This window comes from Nomia melanderi, chromosome 8 (assembly GCF_051020985.1).
Source record: "Nomia melanderi isolate GNS246 chromosome 8, iyNomMela1, whole genome shotgun sequence".
Taxonomy (NCBI): domain Eukaryota; kingdom Metazoa; phylum Arthropoda; class Insecta; order Hymenoptera; family Halictidae; genus Nomia; species Nomia melanderi.
The window spans coordinates 18089126-18109044 of record NC_135006.1 but is presented as its reverse complement, the minus strand read 5'-3'; the positions used below and the strand labels follow the sequence as shown (position 1 = coordinate 18109044).

General features: G+C 43.1%; 1 protein-coding gene and 1 long non-coding RNA gene across 30 annotated transcripts in view; one reads left to right on the top strand and one right to left on the bottom strand.

Annotated features, from left to right (window-relative positions):
- The window catches only part of mtd (TLD domain-containing protein mustard), a 203725-nt gene that overhangs the window by 26247 nt on the left and 157559 nt on the right, over positions 1–19919 (bottom strand). For 13 of the 28 annotated variants that reach the window (XM_076369879.1, XM_076369882.1, XM_076369873.1 and 10 more), the window contains 11 exons: positions 17264–17421; positions 16727–17113; positions 16440–16634; positions 16010–16366; positions 15765–15916; positions 14679–14849; positions 13681–13847; positions 11934–11969; positions 10422–10584; positions 5438–5666; positions 3783–3869 (listed from right to left, as the gene is read on the bottom strand). In XM_076369879.1, the coding sequence (XP_076225994.1) occupies positions 3783–3869; positions 5438–5666; positions 10422–10584; positions 11934–11969; positions 13681–13847; positions 14679–14849; positions 15765–15916; positions 16010–16366; positions 16440–16634; positions 16727–17113; positions 17264–17421 (2102 nt within the window). Of the gene's footprint in view, positions 1–3782; positions 3870–5437; positions 5667–6125; positions 7467–9592; positions 9826–10421; positions 10585–11933; positions 11970–13680; positions 13848–14678; positions 14850–15764; positions 15917–16009; positions 16367–16439; positions 16635–16726; positions 17114–17263; positions 17422–17505; positions 17748–19919 lie in introns of those variants that run through there. The other 15 variants (XM_076369870.1, XM_076369884.1, XM_076369869.1 and 12 more) reach the window with 15 other exon arrangements.
- Positions 6537–18565, top strand: LOC116423923 (uncharacterized). Of its 2 annotated transcripts, XR_012999131.1 has the most exons (6): positions 6537–6602; positions 10849–11236; positions 11367–11723; positions 11797–14386; positions 14562–14632; positions 18149–18565. It is a non-coding gene; the product is annotated as an uncharacterized LOC116423923 (long non-coding RNA). The 2 variants fall into 2 exon arrangements; XR_004234344.2 differs by having other exon boundaries at positions 11367–14386.

The window sequence follows — 19919 nt, the reverse complement described above, 5'->3', positions numbered from 1 at the left end:
AAAAATTTCCAATAATAAAGCCGCGTACCCACTGGATAAGGAAATGTTGACGGAGAAGCTACTTCTCCGTTGATTTCTGGGCGAGCCGCGATATACCCGGGGCGCAACAGTTGGAAAAAACCGGCCGGTGGAATGTAATGTTTACTCCACGGTTCGGCAACGCGTCGCGTGTTGGCGCCATGCTTCTCGGCCGCCGGAGCAATTTTAGCAAGGGGGCGGCTGAGCCTCTGTGCTCCGATGGCACGGAGTCGAATTCTTGGCAGTGGGCCGAGAAAAGCCGAGCTAGCGAAGGTTAAAATCTCCCGGTGTCCTCGAACCGACGTGGCACGACTTGAGGACGGAAATGTCGGTCATCGTTCTTCGAACATCCCTTGGGTCGCGTTCGTCGGTTCCATTTGTTAGGTCATCCCGTGAGTAACGTTATTTTTCAAATTTCCGTAGATATATAAGAATCAAATTCAAGCGACTGGTTTCGATTTGTTTCTTTCGCGATTGATGGCTTGGAAGCATTGAACGTTCGAAATGATTTTGACAATGGTTACCGGTGTACTATAACGAATGTCCGAAGAAACAGAAATTCTATTACATTTTTCATAGGGATCACATATCAATTGTATTAAATGCTCGTTAGTTCTAGTGTTAAATTAGCCACTGGAACTTTTTCAGCTGACTCATCTTATATGATAACGATACGCGACATTAGAAACGAATTAGGACTTCTGTTTGCTTGTCGCATCCAGCGATAACAGTCCTTTGCCTTGATCTTGCTAGAGTAGAAACAGGATCGCGATCTTTGTAAAGTACTCCCGCTAAATCCTTGAGATTTCCTTCCAGAATCCCCTATTTTTAGCTCGGGCTATTTTTAACGGGTTTCTCCGTCGAGGGGGAGAGGGAGCAATTAACAAGAGAGGGTGAATCAGTGACACGGCGGAGATAATGGCCTTGAGACGCCAATTCCTCGGCCCGTGGATTACGTCTCTGATAATCTCTGTACACTCTGATCTCTTTTTGTTGTCGTTCCCTTCGCACGCTTCTTGTCTTCTGTCATGTATACACTCTCTTTTCTTCTTTCTCGTTAGAGCCACTGAAACCGCGATGATTTCTGTCGTAAAAATGGAACGATAACCGGCGCTACGGGCCAACAAGATTCTGAGCGACGGCTGTTTGACCTAAATGTTGCGTCCGCCGAAGAATCTTGTGTTTTTTCAAGCAACAACGAGAACTTCGTTTCTCATCCAGCCTCGCGTTAGCGACCGGTCACTCGTCTGTATATCCCCGCAGTTTGCTTTACGAAATTCGTTACATTCCCTTGGAAATTTCGCTAAACTTGCAGCAATTCTTCACTTAGGAATAGATTTGTTTCGAAGTAGTTTAATATCGATGACTTAAGCAAATGATTCATCGATTGATCGATTATGACATTACAATTTTCAGAATAAAAGTGAAACTGTTTATTTTCAAGATTATTTCGGATATTCGATGTTTTCAAGACGTCCATAATCGCAAACAAACAAATCGAAACCAGTCATTTTGATTGATGCAGGTAGTTCCAGTGTTAATCCCTTTTAAATTTTAAACATTTCAGCGAGATGAAATATTTCTTTCTTCTCTGTCGCTTGAACAATTGATGTTGAACCCTTTTCGAAAATTTTTCACTTGAAGTTTTCTTTCTAATTAGATGTAGACAAGATTCTTTAAAATGAATTCAACAAGAAATCATACGTAAATTAGGTACTAAAGCTATTTTCCTTCAATATTTCACGTATCGACGCAGTATACAAAGGTTAATGGTGAATACGAAAGTTTATAATTTTGCTGTATCGAATCATCTGACGACTAGGAGTCTCTCGAGTGCAAGGGGTTAATTCAGCTTCATCTGCCGAAGGTTTTTTATATTTCAAAGGATGTCCGTCCGCGAAGGGTTAAAGAGCAGACAGCGCGACAGGGTGCAAAAGGGGAAGAGAAAAATCCGAGGAACGCGGAGGAACGTGTTTCCCGATGACGCTAATAAATATATCCGTCCGGCGGATAGATCAACAAAACCGCGGCCGAGAATAGCTCCGGATTCACCGGTCGCGTTCATTGTTGAAGAACGGGCCGCCCCGAACACCTCTATTTGGCAAATGAAGCCGCGGAACGGAAGGAGTGACGCGCGCGCGTTTTGCCCACGGCCTTCCGGAAATAAATCGGTCACAGTGGCATCACGCGTCGGCCGTTTACGACTCATTAACCTTCCGTGGACCGGAATATAGACGAACCGCCGCGTTCGTCGTCGGCTTTATCCTCGTGTTAATCGGGCACGAACGAATTAATTAGTCGCGGTCGCGGACTTTTCAAACTTGCGGAGATTCTTTCGATGAAAAGCGGAATTAACTCGCCGGAGATTCGAATGGTAGAAAAGAATCAGGTGTTAATCCTTTGCACTCGATAGGTGACTCGATGCAGCAAAACTATGCAGTTGAATATTTAATGTTTCAAATTGAAATATTGAAATAAATTAGTTTCAAACGATATGACCTGTATCTCGTCAGAAAATGTTGAATATTTCCATTGAGAAACTTTCGAGTGCAAAGGGTTATGTTAAGATCTTTGTCGTTTGAATAATTGAATTATTCAAGTGAGAAACAGTACATGATTATTTTCTTTATTCTTTCACCTTTCCAAACGTTGCACTTCGAGAGAAATTCCATTTTCAAGAAGACGATTAGAAAAATGTGAAATCGGAATCTAGTTTTTTCTAAGAAATCCCACGAAAGACACTACGGTTTGTATAATTCGTATATTCCCTCGTGTCGCGTGCATCCCGTGCAACGCTGCGCTCTCGAGTTCCCCATAAATGCTGTCTACCGATCAACGATCGATTCCACCGGTGCGTACGCGTAGAGGAGGGGGCGCGCACTCGCATGCATGCAGTTCGGTGAACTTCCGTTGCAGGTGTTATCTTCGCCGAAAGGAATTTTAAACACGGCGTCAAACACAGAGCGTCCAACGAGGAATCGATCGGTCGACGGGGCACGGCAAAAGCGATCGGAAATCAATCAGCGACAATAACAATAACAACAACGAGACAGGGAACGCGCAGCCGGTGACAATGCGCCGGTTCGTGATACAGGGTGTGCCATTTCGTTGGAACAAGCTGCACCTTCGAGAAGGTTAGAGGTGGGAAAACGTGTTGTAAGTCGAAGTTACAGTAATCTGGAAATACTCTGATGCATTTGTGTACACGGGTGCACCTGGGAAATGCGGTTCTTGTGTAACGCGGAGTTGGGTGTAATGTGATTTGATCGTACATTGAGATCGACGATCGAAACGCGAGTTTTTCGCCGATCGGAAGTTACTATTCGCGATTGTTAATTGTAAATATCAATGTATAGCTATTAACTTACATTCTGGTTTCCGTGCTACTGTATCGAAGTGTAATAATTATAGAAATTGAAAAGAATCGATGTCACATGTTAATTTTTTCCTTGACTCGGTCACCTTTCAATTAATCTGGCTGATTTTCGAATGAATTTAACTAATACAATGTCAATTAATTGGACTGATTGAATTTCAAATCGAATGAGAAACGGTCAAATGAAATTTCGCCCAACTTCACTGCGAGGAAGAGAGAAGTGACGCGCGAGGTGTGGCTTGTTTCTGGGTTGCGTGTGCGCTAGAAAAAGGGTGCGTCAATCAACAACGAACAATACACTATTGTGCGATAGGTGTGTGTCCGGTGTGCGTGTGATAAAACAACGATCATCGTCGGGGAGTATGGAAACGGGGAATAATCTCGGTACCTCCGGGTCCTGGATCTGCTCCGAATCCGCGGACGTGCTCGACGTCTTCAGGATGCTGTACAGCTTTACGTAGGGGGCCTTGATCAGCTGTTAGCCAATACAATATCGGCCGTTTTTAGCGATTCAATACTTCGGTGTTTCGTCGAACGGCTAATCCGTGCGCGCGCGAACCTCGCGTCGATCCTTTGCTATCGATTTGGTCGTTGAACGTCGAGGAACTCGGCGGGTTTCGTATTTTTCGACTAAACCGCGTCATTCAACGATTCTCTAACTAGGTGATTCGGTAATCACCGAATAATTTAGTAATCTGACAATATAATAACTCGGTGACTTAGCAATCGAATGACACGCCAATCGGATAATTCGGTAATAATGCTTGTCGACGCGAGGATCGACGGCGTAGCTAGCAACTACTCTCTATCGTCTGTTCTATTCTCCGCTCGGTGTGAAAAATGAAAAAAATCGACGGCCTTGAAAAAACAGAAGCTCGGGGGCGAAGGGACGCGAGAGAATGAGGGAAAAGTTTAGCGCTCGCCGAGCAAAAGAAACGAACGATCCTGAAGAATGCACGATGCGATGAGCGAAGCGGGAATGCTGCCGATGACGATGACGGGCCCCGAATGACGATGAGGAACGAAGCGAAGTGCGAGGAAACTCGAATGAAACACGCGAATTCGGCGCGAGCGATGATCGAACGAACCGTTTCTATCGTATGCTGTATGGTGGTCGAGTGATTTGTTATGGTGGCACGTTATCGCGCCGAAGAATCGTGCGAAGAATCGTGCGAAGAATCGTCTAAAGATTCTACTAACTGATTATTCTTCTTATTTCTCGATTAATATTCTTTGACTGTATTAGAATATAACATAACAATTGAAAATTGTGTACAATCTTCGTCGTTTTACCATTTTTATCGAGCAACTGCATGTTATATCGGAGCTTCCGGCGCTCGGAGACAGCCATTGATACGAAAATGGCGGAACGGTGATAGATCGATCGTTACTGTTCCATTCAATTGTGTATTCTTACAATTGCTATCTGTTGCAGTATTTATAGCATAACAAACTATTGCCATAACAGAGTTTAATTCAGTTCAATTCTATTTATAATTCATCGAGTCTTCGGCGCGATAACGCTAAATATATCGGCGCTTCGCACAGCTAAGTCTAAAGCGACCGGTCGAATGGCTGATTACCAAATAAAAGTGAACAAGGTAGATGATCGATTCTTAGCGGAATTAGAAACAGGAGGAGGACCATTGAAAAACCGATTACTCTTCTATGTCTATAAACTGAAATGACGAGAAAACGCAGAATTCTAAACCAAACTTTAACCCTTAACGGATCGGAAGTGTTTCAAGTTTCACCGCGAAGAAATACCGCAATACGGATAACAGGCGGAAAGAAAATTAATTAGATAGTTAATTGTGAATATTGCGACAAGAACAGCGATGAAAATAACAAAATGATTGTTGTCGCCGACAAGTACAAGTGTCATTCCTCCGTTAAGGGTTAAAACTTGTCATTTGACCGGTACGTTTAGTGTTAATGAACGACAATGAGCGACAAAGGAAAGCGTGACGAATGCGATGATGGGACGAGCGTCGTTCGACACGGAAGATTTTCAACCGTTCGAGATCTTAAACGAACACTCACCTCCCATGATTCTCTGGTCAGGTCGGAGATGTCGTCGCCATCTTGGTTGCGAGGCTTGCCGTCCTCCGCGGTCTCGCCGGCTTCGCCAGGCTCGTGCGGCGACAATTCCGGCGACAGATCCGTGTCGGTGTCCACCAGGATGTAGCCGCGCTCCTTCCAGTACTCCTCGTCGAGCTCCCCATAAAGCGACGGCACCCACGCGTGGATGAACCTGTACAGATCGTCCACCCTGCGAACAACCAGACCGAATCACGCGTGTGAATGACAATGGAACTCGCTCGTCCGTGTCGGGTGCGCGCGGATAATTAACCTTTTCAGGGTCAAATTTTCATTCTTTAGAATAGAGAGATGATTTTGACTGCAGTTCGTTTTGTTCAAATTGATAGTTCAAGCGTTCGATGGACTTTAACCCTTTGCGGACGAAGATTCTTTGATCAATTGTATAATTGACAGAACGAAAGGAAACTACGTACTCTTGTCATTCAATTAAATCACTCTTTTGTGACTTAGTCTTCAAAATATGAAAATCTCATCTCTACGGAGTATCATTCGTCCGCAAAGGGTTGTTTTTTCTATAAAGATACAGACAATACACAAAACTGTCGGCAAGACTTGCATAAAATAAGCACCAGCAAAGTTTCGGAAATAATTGAACACGCTGCACGGATATGTTTGAATAATAAGGTACCTTTGATGGACAAAGGGCAGAACGTGTCCGACCGCCGGCGACACGTGTTCATTGTAAACAAAGTTCACCGCGTTGCTCAGCCCGCTCAGCGTCCAATTCATGTTTGTTATCTGTGTTCTCTGTTCACGGTGCACGTCGATGTACGTTCGCCAGCGCGCGCGCGCGCGCGCACAGGAAAACGACGGAAATTCACTTTCTACGGCCGCGTTCTGTCTCACTCGCGCGTGTCGGAGACCCTGCAAGGACGTTTCCTACTTGACAGGCCTACGATCGCGTTGATCCCGTTCCTCCCGGGCTTGGCAGGCTACCGACTATTTTTAAGCCGTTCACGGTGCAGTTCGGACGATAACCAGAGCCGCCGAACGGGTAAAATTAGAAACGGGCATCCGAAACTCCAGTATTCCTTCTAAACTCCCCGGTGCGTTTCGGTTCGTCGATTTACGGTCCGTGGATCTATCGATCTATGGAGCACGGATGGTAAGATTTCGTAGATCAGGTCACGGGTAATTAGGACGATCGACTGACTTACGAATTATAGAAATCGCGAGAACTCGTAGTTCAGATTTATAGATCACGGACGGTTATGGGAACTGTTTATTCATAGATCACGGATAATTGTGGACGTCCGTGGATTTGTAGATTACAGACGATGCGAACTCAGCTTTATAAACTGCGGATGAGAATTCTCAGACCACTGACCCTGAAATCGAGCGTTATGCATTCGTTTTTAGATGACGTTCAATTTACTTATCGCCTAAGCGATATTTCACGCGTTTTATCGCTTACGCGGGTTCGCGTAACAACGACCAAATGAAAATACGAGCCGGGTTCAATAAAATTCGAATTATACTTGCAGAAACGCTCGCGGAGCTCAGCGGAGCGAAGGAATTGAATTAATTTCGTATCCTCGCGGGAAACGCGTTACTCGCTTATTATTATTAGAATAATCGTCGATCGAAGATATTATCTTCCAGGTAAGCAGATAATGAAACTCGCGTTAATCGGGTATGTCCGACGCAAAGTATTTTTAACGTATCGAACTATTTTTATGGCGACGAAGTATTCGTGGACCTAAGCCAACGAGGAAATATAACTATCCGCGATCTATTTACGGTTCGAACAATGTACGAGCGAACCGGAATTTTTTTATCTCGTTTAGCCGGGCCCCTATCAGCGCAGCGCGAGCTTCACGGTGATCGATGGTTCGATCGTTAATAAGAACGACAACGTTCGAACTAGTCCGGCCGCGGACGAAACTATCCACAACACTCTGACGCAACGCGGCGAATCCAAACGTGGCACTTGTTAGAGTCGCGCCAGTTGACTGGGAGGCATTAGCGAAATGAGTCACGGAGGAACTCTGACTGTAGCTGCCACGATTACCTAAACTGACGTAAACGTCGGCCGCTGCCCGTCACGTGCGAATTACTAAACCGATTTTTTCCCTTTGCAACGCGCGATCATTATTGCCGGTGGATCCGTGACACGCCTGCTCGTGCACTTGTCAGTCTCGGTGGATTATTTTTGAAAATTCACTGTATAGGCTTCGCACTTGAAATTCGCCCTTTGGAAATCGAGTTCTACATAGATGTTGAAACATCGAAGGAAATCAAGTTTTATCGCAAAGAGGTGTATTACGTGTTTAATTAAAAGTAATTACTAATTCAAAAGGAAAGCGTGGAATAAAATTTGATACAGACGAATCCACTTTCTTAAGTAGAAATGATCGGTCACGGACAGACACTTTATGAAATTAAGTCGGCGAATAGATAGCAAAGTGAACGTACGAGTGCTACTGAAATAAATCCTGAATGTAAATCGGTAATTAAATGTTTTTCGAGCAGTCCATTATGCAATGTAAATGTGCATACCGAGTGTCCGCGTAACTACTTCGGACGTTAATTATAGATCAGTTTATCGTTTCTAACCACGTGAAGGGTTTCAGAATTTTTGTAAAAAAGTGTTTGCATTTGAAAAGTGTTATTAGCGTTGTCATTGTAGAGCCGAAGTTCTTTCCTGGCGACCTTCCACGGTGTTCATCAAAATGCTTTATCTGTCGCGAATGTTTGTCGCGCGTCAGCAATCTCATTATCATTCGCTTGTTATCAAAAGCGTTCATTCTGCGGTCTGTCGTTTATCATGCGCGAGCTACTTCTGTGGAAGTGCGATCCGGAAGTTGCGCTGCGTAATAGGAGTCGAAATAGGAATGACACAATGAAAAAATACGTATGAACTGCTGCTCTTTTGTCTCCTTTCTTTGAACGTTCAGACTTTTCCGTTCGACAATAAGTACCTTTCATTATAAATATTTGCGACTAACGTAGAAAGGAAACATCGCATAAATTAAAATTGAAAATTGAAGTTTCCGGTTTACAATTATGATGCACAAAGGGTTAAGATCTCAGGATAAGAACGCGAAGCTTACAATGTGTATAAAATTCACGATTGGTAAACCGATAATAGACTGCGAAGTTTCTGCGCAACAGTTTTTCTACAATCAGCCGCGAGACTAAACAGCGGGTTGCACGGTAACGTTGAAATGTTGCACGGTAACGTTGAAATGTTGCACAACCGATTATTAAATGAAACAGGCACGGAATTTTTTTTCCTTTTCGTGGTGCGCGCGAGGCGAGATAATGGACTCCTATTAACCTAATCGAAACCTTTCGGCGAGTAAACAGTTTCGTGTATCCGCGATGCGAGCGATAAGATATTGAAATTTATCTGATCGACGAACAGTGGGAATTCGTTGCTCTCGAAACCCGTTGAAGTTTCTTAGGGTTGGAGGTTTCCGAGATGATCTTTAGCGGTGCAGCGAACGATAATTTAATTACTGAGTTTCCTTTTAAAAGGAACGCGTTATGTATTGAAAGTGTAACTTGTTTGCTAATGTAGCTACCGTATGCAGCTGTTTAGCGGATTGTCTTCGGGAAATTTTATTTCGAAATTCGATCCTATAGATTCTAAAGTGTCATCTAAGAATTACTAAGCTTCAGCATGGTCAACATAAAAAATGCCTCGGTTAACCCCTTGTCTTACAATAACATGGTCAAACTCGCGGTAAAACATTCGAACCAAATGAAATCTTATTCAAATTAAATTCAAATTCAATTCAAATTCAATTCAAATTCAATTCAAATTCAATTCAAATTCATTCAAATTCATTCAAATTCATTCAAATCCATTCAAATCGATTCAAATTCAAATGAAATTTACAATTGAAAGCCAAGCGAAACTTCCAAACGTTCAAATTAAATTACTCCGTTGTTATCAGCGACGCATCAGAGCAAACATGAATCTAGAATATGCCTACAATACTCGTCATTCCTCCCAACGGACTATTAATAACAAAGTGGCGATCAACTTGTCGAATAAATCACGGGAAAAAGCGTTTCCATCTTCCGAGGGGGCAACACGTGGATGACATTAGCCAGCGCGACGGTCTGGCCGCTGACAGATCCCGTTACCTAATCTCGGGGCACGTGACGGGCCGACAGGTGGTCGTTCGGGTCATTAGTTCAACGGGGACGGACGAACAGGCCGCGGCGATCGGCGCGGAATATCGGCTGACTATTAATACACTGACACGGGTGCACTGACACGCGGTTTTCGTCGGGAAACGTGGGTCCAATCGGATATTCGTAGGCATGGGGGCGTGCGCGCGCGCCGCCGTCGCGTTTTCTTACCGCGGACAGACTAACACACGCCGCGTTCGCCGGCCACGGAACGGAAAAGCGGCGCGCACAAGCGAACACACGCGTTCTCGGCGATCACGCGCCGACTTCGCAGTCACGTGACAGCGTGCTCGGTTCGCGTGCACCCGTGGAAACGCGCGCTGTGCGTGTACTGTTCGCAGACGGTGTTCGCTTCTACGTCAACTGAAGGGCAACTGCGACGAGCAAACGCGGAACATGGTTTGACGAAGTCGGAGAATCGGTGGAATGAGAAGAAACGAGACAGTCAAGTATAAACATGACAAAGGCAGTGTCATTAATTTCGATCTTACTCTCTGAAACGTAGTGCCAGAGACTCGTTGAGATTGCTGCGATTGAAATGAGTCCAAACACGATGTAAATCGGACTAGTTTTAAGTTAATATAGTTAATGAAATTAAAAGTTCGTTTCCTTAGTCTATCGGTAACCACGCCCACTATCCCACCGGAACTCGATAGCCACGCCCAGTATTCTATACGTCATTTGCTGGCCACGCCCATTTATTCATTTCATAAAGAAATTGTGTTACCCGCCGAATTTAACGGATAGAAAGTAGGGTGGAAAAGATGAAGTTTGTACTCACCTGTCGCGGGGCACGCTGAACCAATACTCGGGGCGCAGTTTCTTCTTGCCGTAGCTCATGATGGGCGTGGACCGAGGAATCTTCTTGTCCTTCGGTCTTCCGGTTCGCAGTCTCAGGTACAATGGCGGATCGTCGCAGGAACGGGCTGGTCGTGGTATAAGCTCTACATAATTCGACAGAACAATTGAATATAGTGCACGCCCACCGATTCCGTTTCGTTTACATGTTTCTTTTACCCGACGTACGATTCAACTGTTTCACAAAAGTGACTTCAAACACGCGACAACGCATTTCCAAATTCGGCCAAAGTCTCATTCTATACAATATCGAATAATCCGGAGATGGGATCTCCTCGCAGACTCGATTACCGGAAAAAAATGGGGGTAAAAAAAAAAGAAACACAATTGGTAAGAAGCTTCCTCCGTAGAGTACCACAAAGTTCAAGCGTTACATTCGGAGTTGTTATTTGGAGGAGTTCATCGCCACGGACGCACAAACACAAAAAATAGTACGGGGGTACGGCGTGTGGCATGGATTTCGGATCACGGAAGAGGCGGAGGCGTTTTTTCCTTTTTCTCGGCAGCTGTTGGCCAATGGGACGCGAGGGGCGTGGCTTAAGGCGGAGCAAAGGGCGGAAAGATGATCGCGACACACGGGTCGACATTGCGACTCCGCGGTTAACAATATTCATTGACGTTTCACTGTTTCAAGCCAGTATACCGAGAAAAAAGAAGACAACGAAGACAAGAAGCCTCGACTTTTCTCACGGACAATTCCAAGTCGCACAGCGTACAAAAACAACATCATCGCAGAAGGTAAGTACACGGAAGAGAATAGTGTAATCGGGTGACGACAGTGTTGTGGCGAGTGCTTGAATTCGACGACCAGTATATAGTCAGCAGCAGGTATACCAATACATAAACAGATAAAATACATAATGTGCAGGTGCAACGGCAAAGTCGTACGCAAGGTGGTAAGGAACAGTTCCGTCGATCACATGATAAACGAACAGAAAGAATGCATGCTTGAAGGTAACGACGCGCCGAGTAATTCATCGTGCCGGATAATGAACTGAACCGAATGGAGTGCATGCAGCGACCGGGAGATAAGAGAGCAGCATTCCTCCTTATCCCGCCCGGTCTTCTTTCTCCTCAGGGTCAATTCATCATAGAAGATCCATAGTAAATCCAACGGTTGAGTCAGAGACACCGCCATACTGGCAAGACGGTAGCTTACAACTAGCGAGGATCAACAATGAAAACCTGAAGAACCATGGAAGTGACAGATGAAATAAGAAACAAGGTTTCTCTTCTTGAGAGATTAATTCTACAAATGCTTTGAAGACTGTCCTACTTCAAGATTGTTCTCCTTATAGTCTGTTTATGTGCTCATTATCTCGTGACGCCGTTTACCTTCAAGTACACGTGGGAACCAATGACGATGGACGAGCTCTAGCGAGGAGGTGATACACGAGGGGTAGAAAATAAGCAAGCTAATACAGTATGAACCTACCGAGGCCTTCGAGTTCGGGAAAATTAGGTGCTTGGACTAGAGGGACAACAAAAACATATGACATTACTGCATTAGTATGAATAATCGTCGGCAGACTAACGATCGAAACCTTTTGCGTTCAGCCGTTAAAGTAGTTGTTAGACAACTGGAGAGATCATCAGACTTGATCGTTAAAAGGATCACAAGGAAACGCAAGAGGTTTCTAAATTCTTGGAGATAACGTCTCCGCCTTAATTTAACGACAATGAGATTGATAATGAAGAATACTAGGCCTGGACTCCGGGTGTCTACCGAGACCACGGAGTTCAAGCCAAGAGATCATGAGCAAAAAGTCTGTTCCCCGGTTCAGTGTCGACAAACGCTCAAAGCGAGGCCACTCGAACCCGTGGAACAGCGTGGATAAAAGTAACAATAGATTAAATTCGATAAAAATGTAGAACTGGTAATGACTAGACCGCGGATTTCATTTCGCTCAGTCGCTGCGATCATCGACGACTACGATGAAACGGAGATCAATTACTTTTTACGAAAGGTTTTACTACCTCGAGAGATAAGATGATTTGTCGAACGTTCGATAACGAAACCTGACGGCTAACCATGAACTGATAAAATCCGCAGTATAGTAATGACAAACGAGCGAAATTTAAAAATATAGAAAATATTCAGACTACGTTAACATATAGTAAAAAACGCCAAGCGCATTTGGTCAGGGATTCGTTGGTATTCGTGTATATAGTTTTTCCTTCCCTTTTTTGTTCCATCAGAGAATGTTCGTTATATCTTGTAGCAGCGAGATCGAATCCAAAGGCGCTCAAATATTCGAAGAAAGGGACAGATAAATGCACTAGCAAAGTAACAAATTGTTTAAGAAGCCGTCTATACATACGAGCGAGTGCAGTGCGTGATATGTAATATTCCCGTTTGCCATCTTTATTGCCATTTCGTTTTCCTTTCTCTTTTATGTACTCGTGGCTACGTGTAATTCATTACAGTATCGTATCGATCCCTTCTGAGCGAACACTCGTTACCACGGTGGCGTGTTTCATGTATACTGGGCGATCATTGAAACAGTGAGTGCTTGAAATGAATATTTCCCTGTTACTAGTCAGTGGACAGCGAATGCTTAGTCGTTTGATTCGACAGAGAAATCCAAGAAGAATTTCGTACCGCCAGAAATTATTTCACGCCTCGACTTTAACTGAAAATCACAGTTACAATTTTGAAATACTTTCCGTTACCCTGTAGATCCGACCTTCCCTCGGTCTACTTTGTAATTGTACGGTTTTCTTTTGATCAAGTGTGATACCAGTCCCATGCACAGAAAATACGCCATCTAAGAAATGTTCGATGCACTGGGTGTTCCAATTTTGGAACTGGAGGAACTCTGAGTAGCTCGTTCTCCTTTAAATCCATCGCCTGTTTCAATCGGTCATTATATTCAATTCAATAATTGACTCTCAACTCCAAAAGAACTAGCCCTAACAGAAAGCATCCAACCAAGTGAATTAAGCATCCCTTACCAAAACTGTTTACGTATTAATGCACCCAAATGATTGCTACGGACGAGGTTAGCAATTCTGATTCGAAGCGTTCTTCCAGGGTTAGTGGATCACCCAGTGCAAGAGAAAATGTATTTGAAGTAAAGGGAGCCTGTACGTGTCCACGATCATTGTATCAATCATTCCGTAACGCAGAGTATGTAAAATATGTGGTAATCAAAGCGAGACCGACGGGCCCGGACACCTACTGTCGAAACTGACGAACAACTCGGGCATGTCCTCGACAGAGACCATGCTACGGTAGTCCAATCTCGGCGCGGCGGTCGAAGTTTTGCTACCCCGACTGCTGTCCACGCTGCTGCTGCCCGAGGAGGTTAACGGCTGTTGTCTGATGAACGTGCCAACGGAAGACCGTCTGAAAGGAAATCGTAAACGAAATGACTAATAGGCATGGGTTACGAGTAACTGGGCGCGTTCGAAACTACGGGCACACCTAGCACCGGAAATCCCCGTAATTTCGAAGCGGCGATCGTGTTGCAACACATAAATAGTAAAGAACATCGAACTCGTGGGGGGTGGGGATGACACATTCAAAAAGATAAACATCGTATCGTCCAACGCATGTACGGCGAAATAAAGTTTGGGTGGCTGCTCGGGGTTTTATTTGTACTAAAAACAACGCTGTGTTCGATATATCTGGTGGTGATGTGTTGTTTGTAAGCGGTATTTAATATACTTTATATATATTATATGTATGTATATATATATAAATATATATATATTTGTATAAATGTATAAACATATGTTGGCAACAGTGTCACGAGGAGATCGGTCGTGGTGGGCAGAGTTTCTGAAAAAGTCAGTAACGTTTACCTGAAAGCAGGAGCAAAGAGAGCTGGCCTGAAGCCTGTGAAAGGCTCAAAGAAACATAAGGATCGAGTAGCGAAATAAGGGGTGAGTGTGAAGCTTGAAAGTAGAACGATCGGTTGTAGAAACTCGGGGGATAGTCTATGGGAAGTTAGGTCAGGCTGTAAGAGAGGGCGAACTTAAAATACGGCTGGGGGGGAGTTGGAGTAATACGTGTAACACAGAGAAACTAGAGAGCTAACTGAACATTTGTAAATGGTAGATACGGGGATCCAATCAATGATAAACATTGGAAGAACGGTGGGATCAGAAGAATAGGAGGCTGAGAGAATAGTAAGTACAACAATTTGCTGGTTGATGGAATCGGGCCCAAACTCACCCCATAAGCCCTCCTGGACCAGGTGAAAACTGAGGATTGCCGGAGTCCTGGGAGAGAGAGGAGGCGGTAAGAGGAGGTGTCCCTCCAGTCCTACCGCCCCCACCACTCTCTTCGCTGGGAGTTTTAGCAAACAGGCCCGAGCTAAAGTCACTCACCAGGTTGATCGGCGAGCTTATATCCACCACCATTACATATTCTTTGTTAGTTACATTAGAAACGACAGTAAAGCTTTTAATTAAACACACAGATTTACCATCACAGTCCGACTAAAAATATACCCTTTACTACTTCGATTCATCGTGTCACAGTGGGTGCATTCATAAAACGTGGATGAAGTAATTTCTGTAGTCAGGAGAAAACGGGAATATTTTTCATGAATTTCGTAGGGCTATGATCACATTTTATGAATCACTCTGTGCAAGAGAGTAGTACTTTCTTTGCAAGCAATTCCACGAGAGAACAGATTATGATGGTACAATGTTATTGAGGATAATTTCATTACTGGACTTCACTGGAAGTCTCGCGTTTCCTTGGTTAGTTTACTCCTTCCGTGAATGATAAAAAAAACTAACAGTATTTCAAACGCGTATCGCAAATGCAATAAGCCGCTCGTTTCTATGCGCAAGTAACTAATAAATATTCTATATATATATATTATAATCAATCAGGGCATTCATAGTAAAACATGTATATCGAATTGATAGAAGTGTTAGTAACATGAAAGGGTAGCGTTGAACATTCAGTTTCATTATGAACAGCCTCTGACACCGTAACTATGTTAAATGTTCTAGATAAGTTCAGCAGAAAGCGGTAACGCACGTGATAAAAAAAAGAAATTAAAATGTATACGGCATGTAAAAGAAGGGCCGAGCATCGGTATTAATCTTTCCTGTACATGAGAAATGCTAATGTTCGGTTATGAACAATCGTTACTCATTCTTGACACGGGTGAACAGAAAAAAAGTGAAACACAGAAGCGTATTACCAATCTGAGAAAAATGTTAGTACCACGTAGATTATTTAAAAAAAACAAAAGAAGTATTAGTAAAGATTATTCTATGATGTAAAACTAGCTGAGATTATCACCTTGAAAAGACTTTACTGAAGACGGAAGAATGATGAGAATCCGCGCTGTTAGGTAAGCTTCCAACTTTATCAGATCCAGATTTATTTTCATCCTCTTTCTCACCAGTTAATCCTTCCATCCACGATAATGGATATGACAATCTCTTTAACATCTGAAACAGAACAGAATTTCAGAAATCACGGTATCGATAAAGATTGGAAACCATTAACAGGAGAACCATTGAAAGTATCGATTCGGTTGGTACCTTATTCCTACGAGTCTCCTGTTTGTCGTCATCCTTGTGTTCATCATCTTTCTCGGGTTCCTCCGCATTACTGTCTAAGCTAAAAGATACCGAACTCGCCTTTTTTCTACCATTAATGGCAGAACCACTGTCTAGAGTATCAGTTGTAACGTTCGTCGGGGCAATAGTAATAGGAGGTACCCAATCTGAAGATAAGACAATATCTGCGTCTGAGTATACTTTCTTTGAGGGGATAGGCAGAACTACTGGGAAAGGGGGATTAGGGTCACGAATGTCAATACCAGAGTCGTGGCATGACAATTTGACTAGAGATCCTTCTTCATCTTCGGCATTCGGCTTCGTTTTCGCGGTGTCCGTCTGAAAATGATTACATTCGTTTCAATGTCGATGAAAATGAACTTAATTCCGTTATAACACAACGAAAACCAACCTTGTCAGAATTTAATGAATCCTGTTGATCATCTTCAATTGACAACGTACATCGATCCTTACTGGGAACTGCCCAATGATGATCAAGCATAGAACGTCGGCGTTCCTCTAATGTCCTAATTACTTGGCTACCATCACAGGCTTCTTTAGTCTCTTTCTCCTCTTCTTTTTCTTTGGTTGTCGTTGTATTATCTTCCTGCACACAATAAGTCAGATCATCTTTATTCAACAACCGCCGCAATTGGACTGACTGTCGGTAAAGTAAAAATGTACTTATGATCAACATACACTTTGAAGATTAGTAGGGGTCACGAGATCTCTCTCGAAGGCCTTTGGAAAAGCGTCTCCATCTCTTTCTGCACAGCTGCATACACTCTCATTGTCATCGGTAGTTAACTCCGGGAAATTTTCGTCTTTCTCCGGCGATTGACATTTCTCATTTTGAGTAGGTTTCTTCATGTAATAAATTTCTGGTTTTTTCTCTAAGGCTCCAGGCTCCCTGTGCGAAGCACGCATGTGTGCAATGTCATAGTAAATTGCAGCATTCACTATGAATTCCATTGGTGCAATCACACCGTAAGATTCAGCCCCATGCTCAATCACAAGTCGATGCGAGACATTAGGATCAAACATCACTGCATTTGGTGTAACTAATAATACTCCACTAACGACACCCTGCACATAAATAATGGAATCATAGAATTAGTCAATTGAAGCATCATTAATAACCAATTGTTTATTCGTATGCACAACAACTGATTTAAATATTAACAGCAACGATTACTGGGCAAGGTGTACATAAATTAAATAATGCATTATCTTTACCTGACCATCCGTGATATGGCGAACATCAATTTTCAAAAATCTCTCCTTGAATGGTTGCTCCTCTTCCTCTATAACCGCAGTTGAAATACTAAGAGGTGTTTTCACTCTTTCCATATGGCCCGGTTTAGGTGACACAGGCCTCAAGTTATCCAAGAGCTCTGTAAATTACAACGCAGAACATTAATATTGGATCGATTCAGTGTCATTCTGTATTATCCGTACAAATCCAAACTACAACATACCCATGTTAAATAAAACAACAGCCACTGGGAATATATTTTTTCATGAATTATTAATACAGCTGGAGCTTTTTATATTCAAATTGACCGAGCTTATGTTACGTAATCGAATTCCTAGGTAACAGCACCGAATTCGACAGGAATACCGAATGAATGCATAACGACGACATTCGTGCCCCGTCTGACGTTAAACCAACTTTCATCGCGTGCACACTGGTTATGTTTTATATACAGACCGACGCCATATTGACCGCCGCAAGTTTACATCGTGTGCCGATCAGCTGACGCATCATAATATATGCATATATATACAAAAAGCCACAAAAGAACAGTGCATAAAAAGTACGGTATCAAGTCATAAAACGAACAAATTTTCTACAACTCATGACTTTATATTACACCGCAGCCATACGTTTCGTTTAGAACCACTTATACGTTCTTCCCATAAAGAAAAATATGGCGACCCCATAACCATTTTGCTAGGACCATACTCGAAATCCATTTTCGTGGAATAAAAAAATAAACGTGTTAATAATCATGTTGGTAATCGAATCAATCAACCTATAAAATTATTTTCTGTCTTGGTATACAGAATGTCGATCGAATGAAATAAAATATTTTTATTAAAAACGAGGGAAACATTTAGGTTATGCATAGGCGCCGAAACCGAGGGATGCAAGGGATAATCCAACTGGGTTAAATCGTGCCTATCGATTAAACCGCCTGTCAAAACTGCGCTGGGTATAGGTCATGAAGCGAGACAGGAAGAAATGGATGCACACGGGTCGAAGGGGGACAGACACGGAGACACATGGACCTTCCGGGGAATCGATCCTAGCTTCTCCTGCACGTGTCACGATCGCGTACGGTTGCTAGAACAGCGTTACATAAACCCCTCGTGATCATTCTTTCTTCATGAATACTCGCTTCGCTCGTTTAACAGCCATATCCGACCGTGGTTTTTCAGGAATTAATTTCTAAAGAATTAATTCACTGCGAATTAATTAATCCACGCCTGCCACGTGGCGCCATCTAACGGAAGGATGCTGAAACTTTTCGACACTTCAGGATACTCGTTTCTTCGTTCCAAATGGTAAATAATTTAATCATCATTATCACCGTAATTATAATTCTGTCATTATTCTTTGAATTCGCCGAAATTTTTAACGTTCCAGTTCCTCTATGCAATGCGCATCTAACAAAAGCTTCGCGACATTAACGACACTAGTTTGTTGATTTCAAACGGTAAATAATTTAGTCATCATTATCACCATAATTATAATTCTTTATCATTATTCTTTGAATCCACCGAAATTTTCAACGTCCCAGTTTCTCCATGCGCACCTAACAAAAGCTTTGCGACACTTCACGACACTAGTTTGTTCGTTCCAAACGATAAATAATTTAATCATCATTATCACCATAATTATAATTCCCTATCATTACCGTTCGAGTCCACCGAAACTTTGAACATTCAGTTCCCCTATGCGCAACGCCACGCGGAGCAGCTATAGCCTCTAACTGGGTGAAGGTAACGAAAATAGAGAGAGAGAGAGAGAAAAAAGAAAAACAATTCTTATGTGAACGTAAAAGCGCATTACGCCACCGACGGAATTCGCTGACGCTTTATTGCGGGAAATCTCGCGGTCGGGACAATATTATGGCATCGCCGTTAGCGCCGGTTGGAATGTGTTCCGAAGGCTTCAGCGTAACAGCTTGCGACCGGACGGTACAGGGTGTTTTAAAAGTACACGACCGCTCTTTCAAAAAATTCTCCCATGGGAACTTCAACGGCAATTCATAAGCAGACTTCTCGTTTCCGACGCTCGGTTCCTTTCGGACCATTCACCTGCGCAGTGAATAGAACACGGTGCTAGAACAAATGTTAACCCCTGTTTCCAAGGTCAGGGTGAATTTCGCGATCTTACGCTTTCTCAATATAATCACGTGGAATATCTTTGGAACAGCCTACACGCGATTTTCTCTTCGCGACTCGGTAGAACCGAGTGTTCAACGCTTATTCGAAACAGGTTTCTTAATAAAAGGAACTAGGAAGTCGAGATTCCTCGTAACGATTACTCTATCTGTCTTACATCTACATCCGAGGAAGTGAATGTTAACTCTTTAAACTCTGTGAGCTCCAATACTGCACCAGTTATAATATTAAATATTTTAATGAGTCTCAAAGAAAATAGCCTAAAATTATTCGATTTTCTGCACATCCGAATTTTGTACTAAGGAAAATAAAAGATCGACGAAATGTTATTTCTCATTTTCACTGGGAATACTATGAAATTTAGTTGCAGTTGCTGATAGATTACAAAACAACCTGGAGTGCCAAGGGTTAAAGTTCGCGTAGAAATGCCGTTACTCAAATTAGGGTGACGCAGCAGTCAAAGTGCTTACGAAAGTTCAGC